A 10,427-nucleotide genomic window follows, 5' to 3' on the forward strand; every position below is an offset into this window, starting at 1 on the left:
GTCAACATCAGGTGTCTTTCTCAATTGTTTTCCTGCTCATTTTTGAGACATGATCCCTCACTGAACCTGGAACTCAGGAGTTCAACTAGACTATCTGGGCAGTAAGCTCCTGGGGTCTGCCTTTCTGACTCTCAAGCATATTACAGGCAACACATTGGTGCTTGGATTTTTCACATGGGAACTAAGATCCTCATGCTTAGAACGGCGAGCAATTTGCCTACTGAACCATCTTTCCAAACCCCGTTAGAAAACTTTTGACTATCCCTAAAATTGACTCCTAACAGCCAGCTCTTGACAAAGGCCGCATCAATCACATAACCACCTACGGACACGTAGTTTAGATCTCATATACATTATATATGGTGAAAACTATTCAAGTACTGAGGCCTAAAAAAAACCAAAAAAAACAAAAACCAAAAAAGCCTTCAATACAGTTTACTAGAGCAGATTAACTCTCTACATGGACATGGTTGGCAGCTTTATGCAGATGTCACAACTCATTAAGAAACTATGCCAGTAGTAAATTACTACCATTAATTTCATGTAGTTATGCATTAATACAGCATCTTAACATCTGCTTACATTTCTCTCTATTGTAAATGATGCAATGTGTTTATGTATTTATCCAGATTTAAAATTATCCTTTTATAGATCTATATATATTTTATGATAGTAAATAAAATATTATGTACTGTATTTTATGTATTCATGACATCTAACTTTTTCTTAATTTTTTTTTAATTTTTATAAGCTATGTGTTTCATCTGCAATTTTTTCCAAAATGCTGCAAACTTTCAAAAATAAACTGTATGTGAGTGGACTCCTGCTATTTAAGACCTGATAATCAAGGGCAAATGATACTTCAGAGTAACTCTAAGGACATAACAGATAACACTACCTTTGGACTGAACAACTAAGGTCATGTAATGAGCAGAGTAGTAACGCATCCAGAATTCTCTCAGTCTGGCATGTGTATCAATGTTATTCTTCTTTGGTTCATGCTTGAGTGTCTCAGCATTTCCTATAAAAAGATGTAAAAAATTAAAAATTATAGAAATAACTGTTAAAGGTCTTCGGCACCGACAGTGAATTTCTACAAGCTTACAAATCCTATGAAGTTACCCAAGTGACATGTAGTGATAGCATAAGCCAGGGGACAATTCTGAAATAGACACATTGGGACTGATGGTTGGAAAACTTCAGCAACTGACAGTAACTGCCTAATTTCCTTGCTTGATAGTCTAGTATTAACTTGGTTTTCCCCTCTGAATTATTTTACTAAAATTCTGCCTAATTCTTAAAAATAAAACATAAAAAGCGAGGATGCCATAAGCTACACAACAGATACAGAGAAGTATTATAAAACAGCCTTGGAGTACATCAGTTCATCCTGTCTCCATGCTATGACAGGGTTAATAGATTACAACTGACTTCTACCGACAATAAAAAGTCATTATGAAAAGCTGATACCAGTTCAACAGCTTACCTGCTAAACAAAATTAGGCCACAGCTCAAAAAGTATTAGAAAATCATTCCTGAGTGTCTCTTGATAAATGGAAACATCAGGTTGGGGTGCAGACTTTACAATCAGATAAACAGATACTCAAACCCCCATCAAATATTTATGACCTGTGTAAATTAAGCAAATCACTCAACTTCCGGAGCATGTTTATCTTTAAATGGAGATTATAATGGTACCTATCTCTTAACACTTGATAATGAACAGATGCTATAATGCATACATAGCCAGCACAATCTCTGGCACCTAGACAGCACTCACAGAATACTCAACTCTATTCTAGCAATTCCCAGTACTAGAGAACCAAGCACAAGCACGCTCACACCTCACTATTCGAAGAGTTCCTGGCTGCGATCTTAGAAGGTAAAGAGCACTGAGCTATCCCAGCATCACTAATCGTTCCTTCATTTTCAGTGGCTTTGTTTTTCATTTTGTTGTTGTCCTTCCTTGGTTATGACGGGGTCTCATTTATCCCAGGCTGGCTTGTGGGTTGAAGATGACATTGAACTTCTGATCCTCCCACTTCTACCTTCCTGAAGAATAACAAGAATGCACCCACCACACCAAATTTTATGCAGTTCTGGGAATCAAATCCAGAGCCTTGTGCTTTCCAGACAAGTATTCTACCAACATTTCTAATGCTCTTAATCAGTTTGTCTTATTCCCAGCTTCCTTACCTAGAAATAAGATAAATGATAGTATCTTACCCCAAAAAAACTTCCCCATAGGATGTCCAGGTCTAGCAAGGCTTCCAAACAACATTTCTTTTCTGTTTGCATCAGAAGGTCTTGCAAGTTGATACTCTGTTAGTTTTAAAGAAATATTTTCAGTAAAATGAAATTTCATTATTTTCTTGATTGTCTGGAAATTCAAGCTTACAGAACTGAAAGCAAGGCAGTAATAAAATTGATTTTTAAAATATGTTATAAAACTGAAGCTGGTAACTCAACAACCTAAACTTGGTCCTATCACTTAATCATTCTGAGTAAACTGATCACCTTTCTAGAGTTTTTCTCTTATTTTCAAATGAGGCAATGTAGTTAATGATCTGAATGTTTCAGCTCTACATTTCCAGGTCTAAGAATTCCCTGAGGAAAGCACTAATAAAATGCTGTTAGTCTTCAGATCTGAGACCTTGGTCATATATTCTGTTTAAATATCATCCAAAGCAACTATGTTGATAATAAAGTCTAATGGTTAACAATTGCTTGGAAGTCACAAGTATCTTTGCTAATGCTATGGTTGCAATGTTTTTATCTCCCTACAATTCATATGTTAAAATCCCATCTCCAGGCCGGGCGGTGGTGGCGCACGCCTTTAATCCCAGCACTTGGGAGGCAGAGGCAGGCGGATTTCTGAGTTCGAGAGTTCGAGGCTAGCCTGGTCTACAGAGTGAGTTCCAGGACAGCCTGTCTCAAAAAAAAAAAAAAAAAAAAAAAATCTCCAATGTGACAGCTTTCAAAGATGAGGACTGTTAAGTGTTTAGATCATAAGCCCTCATGAGTGAAATGACTGTGCTTATAAAAGTGATCCCAGTGCTGGAGAGATGGCTCAGGCACTAAAGGCTCAAAACCAGACAGCACCCTTTCCCCTTCTGTTATGTAAAGGTGACAGTCTACAAATCAAGAAGCAGGCCATTGCCAGACACCAAATCTGATGATGCCTTCACACTGGACTCTGTAGCCTCTTAGCTTCTACAATAGAGAAGTGCTGACTCTGAAAGCCCTGAGCCTGCAGTGTTCTATTAACGAAGCCCAGACAGGCTAGAACAGCCACAATCCCAGCTGTATCACTGAATGATACAACTATGAGCAAGTTACCTAATTTCTCTGATTCCATAAAGAGACCTAACAGGACCAAGAGCTTATAACTTATATAAGATTACATAAGGTACAGTCTTTCGAAACAATATTTACTAAACACCTACTATTCTCAGACATATACACACCCACACACACACACTAGTTGGTAGCAGAAATGTCAATAAAAGCCCTGAGTTTGTATTCCCATAGGGGAGATAAGCAATAAACAACAAACATGTTTGTGTTAGTGACAGATACTGTAAAGAGAGGCTTTTTAAGAAGCAACTCAAGCTGTGTTGAAGGACAAATTAGAATTTTCTGAGTAAAGGAAAGGAAGCATAAATGGGAATGTTCCAAACAAAGGGAGGAAAGAGAACACAGCAACTCTGACAAACAAAGGCAGGTCAGTAAAATAGAACAAAAGTGAAAATCAAAAGGAAAACAAAAGATCACATAAGTATACTATGCAGTCATAAATGACTACAGATCTCCAGGGAAACACTGACTCTGCAACTCTTGTGTTCTCAAACCCTCTAAGCCTAGTTTCAGCAAGGACAATAATACAAAGAAGTGGTACTCAATAGATTCTAATTATTGTCACGGGGTAAAGCACTGCAGAAATCTGACAGGGGCTGGGGGATATGAGATTTGCATTTTAAGAAATCTATTCTTTATGCCAATTTGATTGATGAGAAGCAAAAGTAAAGCCAGGAAAACTCATTAGGAAACACAACTGTTATAGTCGGTAAGAAACTAGATAAAATAGAAACATTAGCAGAAGTCAGTATTCAGGGATATACTTTAGTTAGAAATTATAAAGGTGACCACTAAAAATATGTTCGCTCTTTGAATGTAAATATTTTTCTTAAAAGTCTCTGTAAAAATATGAAGATGTGGCTATAACATAAGAGAAACTCTTTTAAAAGAAGTGTACATCTTGGCTGAGGTGTGTTGTTGCCATGTACACAGTAGTACAGGGAGGGGTGTTGGAGGAAAGTCCAGTCCCTAATCTTTGGCATGTGTGAATCTGTTAGCTTATATAGTAACAGGAACTTCACAGATATGATAAAGTCATAAACCCTGAAAAAGAGAAGTTACTCAGGATTACTTGAACAGATTCTTCATTACAGCAAGAGGCCTTAAGAGTGGGGGATGGGAGGATCAGAAAGTCTGTCAGAAGCAGAGATCAGAGAGGATGGAAAGAAAGAACTGATTCTCTCTTTGAGTCTAAAACACTGGGCTTGAGGAGTCATTTAGACTTTGGAACCCCTCAACAAGAAAATAACTTGTTTTACTTTAAGCCACCCAGCTTCTGGTAATTTGTTCAAGAGCAACAAATAGTTAATACCCCAGACATGCAAAAACACAGCCATGAAAAGTGGCTAGTTGATGATAGGTACAGTGTAACTATCTGAATACTCAGAGAACACTCTACCACTTGATAGATAAGTGGGTTTTGGACATATCTTTTACCCCAATACCTCAACCACTAAGATACATTATGTAAGCAAGTATGCTTAAAGTGAAAATAAGAATTATCATTAAATTGGTTAATTTTTTTTCTTTTTTTGGAACATGGTTTCATATCGTAGCCAAGCTTGTCCTGGAATTCAAGTCTATCCTTCTGCATCAGCTTTTCCAGTACAAGGACTACAATAATATACTGCCATAACCAGCTTAAGATAACTAATGTTTATGAATTATTTCTCCTACAATCTTCTTTTAGCAACAAATAAATTCCATTAAAAGTCTCCTATTTGATTTTTAGCATGCAAATAAATCCTCAAAATTGAGAGAAATCTTGTTAGAAAACAAAATGAGCCAGGCAGTGGTGGTGCACGCCTTTAATCCCAGCACTTGGGAGGCAGAGGCAGGCGGATTTCTGAGTTCGAGGCAGCCTGGTCTACAGAGGGAGTTCCAGGACAGCCAGGGCTACACAGAGAAACCCTGTCTCGAAAAAACAAACAAACCAAACAAACAAACAAAAAACACAAAAACAAAAAACAAAAAAACAAAGAAATCAAAATGAAATACACTTCCTGCTAGGGATTTAAGTTCTTAATCCACAAACACATCACAGTTATTTTTATAGCAAAATTGAAGCCACAAAGAATACACACAATTAGCTGGCAGCAACAAAGGATAAGCTATAACAATGTACCCTTGAAATGGAGCCTCAGAGAAAATGTCTCTTCACACACAGAGAGTAACTGAAAGTTTTAAGCTCTAAGGTCTAACATTAGCTTTAGGAACCCAGTGTCCTCACGGGGTTTTGGATGCTCTATTTCAATGCTACCCTTTGAAATACACAGATAAAATGACTTGGTTTTGAAAAGAATGAAAAATGCTAACAGCCAGTTTGAATAAAAGGAATTGTGAGAAAACATAAAAAGTGTCTTTACCACTGTCCACTGCTTCCACCTCTCGGTCAACTGCGTCTCTGATCATCAGCGGGTGGATGAAGAACTGGGCCCATCTGAAAGGACAGCAGGTGTGTCTATGACCGCTCAGCTCCATCAGACAGTACCCACTTTAATCAACTACTGTTACTCAATGGGAGAATGACCTCAAAATCTACTGGATCAAAATAACAATAAACTATGTTTTTAGATTTTAAAGTCCTCAGGCCACTTTCTTTGTGAAATAAAGCACTCATTCAGAAAAGCACTTAAGACATAAATATACAGATTAAAGCCTTTTCAGAAGTTTCCTATTCCACATCCTGCCCTTTCTTTACAGTGCTAAGGATCAAACTCACAACCTCACACACACTCGGCCACTGAGCGACATCTCCATCTTAAGAGATGAAATATTGCTGCTATGTGGCCCAGGCTCTCCTCTAACTCATGAGATTCCTGCCTCAGCCTTCCTAGTAGCTGAAACTACAGACAGTCAACATCCCCAGCTCCCTCTAATATACAATCTTTATACCAATCCAGACTTCTGTACATAAAAATAAACAAAACTCCTTCTAATCATTTAATAGTGTTGAGTGATATTTTTAAGCTACAAGATAAAAATTGGAATTTTAATTTTAGATTTTTATTTCAAGTATATTGAGGTTTTGCCTACATGAAATTTATGTGCAGCATGTGTGTGCCTCGTGCCCAAAGAGATCAAAAGACAGAGTTGGATCCCCTGGAACTAGAGTTACACTCGGTTATAAGCCATTGTGTGGCAGCTGAGAATCAAGTGCAGGTCCTTGCAAAAGCAACAAGTACTCTCAGCCACTGACCCAACTCTCCAGATCTTAAAATCAAAATTATAACAGCTACTGATATTTAACTTCACCACAGAATTTTACTGGTATTTTTTTCTTTGTGTGTGTGTGTGTGTGTGTGTGTGTGTGTGTGAGAGAGAGAGAGAGAGAGAGAGACAGAGAGACAGAGAGAGACAGACAGAGACAGAGACAAAGAGAGACAGAGAGAGACAGAGGTGTGTGTGTGTGAGAGAGACAGAGACAGAGTCAGAGAGAAACAGAAGAAAAGAGACAGGCAGAGAGAATATGAATGACTACACAGATGCACATGTAGAAGTCAGTAGACCACTCTCGGCCATCTACCCTGTTTCTGAGGTGCTCATACACTAGGCGAGCCAGGCGAGCTGACCCTGGAGCTTCCAGGTCATGAGCAGCTGCCTCCCGTCTCTCCTTAGGAATGCTGGGATTGCAGATGCTCATAGACACATCTTGGTTTTTTACATTGTTTCAAAGGACTGAACTCTGGTGATTACGCCTGAGTAGCAGACACTTTTATCCACTGAGCCATCTCCATGGCCCTGGCTTTCATAATGTAATTTATTTACTTATATGAACTATTATACATCAAATTACATATGTAAATGCAATTTACATAAATGTATAATGATATAATCAAAATGGTTTTAAATCTTTAAAACTATTTGCTTGTTAAGACTCTGTAGCAATCCTCCTGCTTCAGCTTACCAAGTGCTAGAATTGCAGGTTTAAGTCATCACACTTGACTTTATTTTTGTTGCTTGTTTTGTCTGTAAATTGAGGGTCTCACTATGTTGCCTGATCAGGTTGGCCTTGAATTTCTGAATTCAAGTGACACTTCTGCCTCAGTCTTCTGAGTAGCTGAGAGGACACAGGTGTGTGCCTGCACCCTTCCCTAAACTGTTCTTTTCCCAGTAAACATAAAACAATTGAAAGACTAACTTCCTGAAATCTTTTGCTATAAGTTTGATCTGGCATCTACATTAAGACATTCACATTCTTCCTAATATTTAGTATAACTTGAATAAAACATGAAATATTTTTACTTAGTTCTAAAAAAACAAAGTCACACGCAAAATACTTCAGACAAAATATAAGCAACATACACAGCAACCAATAGAAAGCAACAGAAGAGTGACCCTGGGATCCAGTGAGCACTTCAGAGTCCCCAGATCTCACAGCACTCACCCAGCACATGTGCGCCTCCCATAAATCAACTGTTGGATTAAATAGTGACCACTTGAACCAGAAGAAAATAAAACACAAAGGAAAATTAAAAATAAAGTGAAAACCTTGGAGGCACTCATGGATCCAGCCGCATATGTGGCAGAGGATGGCCTTGTCAGGCAACAATGTGAGAGGAGGCCCTTGGTCCTGTGAAGGCTTGATGCCCCAGTGTAGGAGAATGCCAGGGCAGGTAGGCAGGAGTGAGTGGGTGGGGGATGAGCTATAGGGTTTGGGGGGTGGGGAGAGACTGGGAAAGGGCATAACATTTGAAATGTAAACAAAGAAAATATCCAATAAAAAAGAAGAAAAAAAAGAAAAACAACTCCAAAAAAAAAATGTAGGAGGAGCATAAATGAACAAACTGATGTTTTTAACTTCTCAAGAACTACTCTATTTTTGCTACCAAAGGGAACAAATACCATCACTTCCATTGATAATGTACATTTTAAGCAAAATGATTTGTTTCTGAACTTGTAAATACGTAGTATATAACTGCTCATATATTGTTCAACTCAATGCTATGACATTCTATTTATCCTTATGGACAAATGTGAGTGTAGTTTATTTTAGCTGCTGTGACAATAGTCATTGAAATTAATTTACATGTCTATTCTATTGCTATTTGACAGAAATCTGGGCTTTAGACCTGGAGTATGACAAACACTGCTACCATAAGTTAGTTTTTACATTGTATATTGGGTCATACGCATGTATTTCTCTAGGTATTTACCCAGAAAAGAATTACAAAGGAATAACACACACATACATTACTACACAGTGGCCACGCCCATCACACCTGCCCAGTGGTCTGCTCCCATCACTCCTCTACAGCTTTCTTTCCTTTGTTATGATCAGAGTTGAAAGTTTTCTGTAACTTTTGAAATAGTTAAATCTCTTAATAGTTTTGACTTATATTTCACTGATTCCTAATAAGGCTGAATACTATTTTATATAGTTATATCAAGAATTTATTTTTTTTAAATGTTTATTCAAATATCTTTGACTAGATTATATTTTTTAATTCTAACAATATATCTAATAATTATGTTTATATAATATCAATTTACTGAATACTTATATTCAAATGCCTAATAAATTAAAAACCAATAACTACGCAAAATATGTCTTTTGTTAATTATTCATTGCAAAATTACTCTCTCATACATTTTGTTTACTTTGTGTGTGTGTGGTTTTTTTTTAATAAAGAATGGTTCTGGGGTCAACCCTGAACCTTGTTACCACTGAGCCAGGTGTCCACTGTCTTTTCATGAATACCATTTCCTTTATGTTCCTTGGTTTGTTTGTTTACTTGCTTCTTAATCTTATTTGACAAAGCTTACCTAAATTATGGCTTAAAAAAAATAGCTATTTTGTTCACTTTTTAGTCTACAGTCTATCCAGAACATTTTTTGTGTTTTTGAGTGGTGAAGACAACTTTATTCCTCTTAGCATCATTCCAGTAAAAAGCCCTTTTGTATAAGTGTCCACCTTTATACTGTCCATTTCTGTGACTTATTACTCTATTTGTCTCTTTGCCAACACCACGTTACAACTATCACCAAATATAAAATGGTCACAAAAGCTGACACTTCAAAGTTTCACAATTTTTGTTCTCACGTTTAAGTCTGTAACCCAATTAAATTTTCTATACAGTTTAATAAAGAACTGTGGCTCGTTGTTTTGCATGTGGCTCTCCTACTGTTCTGGCAAAGTGATAACAATCTTTTCTCTCCTACTAGATTGTCCTGCAACAGACTGCTGACAGCAGGTTTGTTCTTAGAGTCCTGGGTCTAGTCCACTGAGCTGTCTGTCCTTATGTCAGAACCACATTCCTGGCATTTCTTGCAGCTCTAAGTTTGGGGAAAATGAGAGTCCAACTTGTTCTTAAATATAACTTGGGCTACTTTTGCTTTTTACTTTTACCATATGAATTATGGTATCGGCTCACAGGTGTAAAGGGGCAGCTAAAATTGTGAAATGATAGGGATGAACCCATAAATCATTTTGAAATTGTTGTCATTCTTAAGAAGAAGTCTCAGCACACGGGACAGCTTCTCAGCCACCCTTTACTTATTTATTACTTATTTTTTTGACTTTCCACTATTACAAGTCTTTTACTTCTCTTTAAGTTTATTCTGAAGTATTTTATTCTCTTAGATGCCATTATTAAAGAAGTAATCTTCTTAATTTGACTTTTGGATTTTAATGAGGAGGAGCTGGGGAAATGGTTCAATTAATAGAATGACTGTCACGTAAGAATGGAGACCTGGGTTCAATCCCCAGCACTACATAAAAGCCTAGCATTGAGCTATACAACTGTAATTTGAGCACTAGGGAAGCAGAGACAGGGGGATCCCTGTTGGCCAGCAACTAATCAGCTCTAGGTTCCTGAGAGTTCAAAAGAAAGGATGTGGAGCCAGGTGTGGTACCACATGCCTCTAATCCCGCACTCAGGAGGCAAAGGCTGGAGATCTCTGTGAGTTTAAAGGCCAGCTTAATGTATATAGTAAGTTCCAAGGCAGCCATGCATATACAATGAGACCCTGTCTTAGAAGGAAAGAGTGAGAGGAGAGGAGAGGAGAGGAGAGGAGGGGAGGGGAGGGGAGGGGAGGGGAGGAGAGGAGAGGAGAGGAGAGAGAAAGAA

The 10,427-nt window shown here is 37.7% G+C and overlaps 1 protein-coding gene across 2 annotated transcripts in view; it reads right to left on the minus strand.

Annotated features, from left to right (window-relative positions):
- Nrdc (nardilysin convertase) overlaps window positions 1–10,427 on the minus strand; it is a 71,550-nt gene that overhangs the window by 38,191 nt on the left and 22,932 nt on the right. For both annotated transcript variants that reach the window (XM_028787637.1, XM_028787627.1), the window contains 3 exons: window positions 5,724–5,797; window positions 2,227–2,322; window positions 899–1,021 (listed from right to left, as the gene is read on the minus strand). In XM_028787637.1, the coding sequence (XP_028643470.1) occupies window positions 899–1,021; window positions 2,227–2,322; window positions 5,724–5,797 (293 nt within the window). The remainder of the gene's footprint in view (window positions 1–898; window positions 1,022–2,226; window positions 2,323–5,723; window positions 5,798–10,427) is intronic.

This window comes from Grammomys surdaster, unplaced genomic scaffold (assembly GCF_004785775.1).
Source record: "Grammomys surdaster isolate TR1022 unplaced genomic scaffold, NIH_TR_1.0 100, whole genome shotgun sequence".
Lineage (NCBI taxonomy): Eukaryota > Metazoa > Chordata > Mammalia > Rodentia > Muridae > Grammomys > Grammomys surdaster.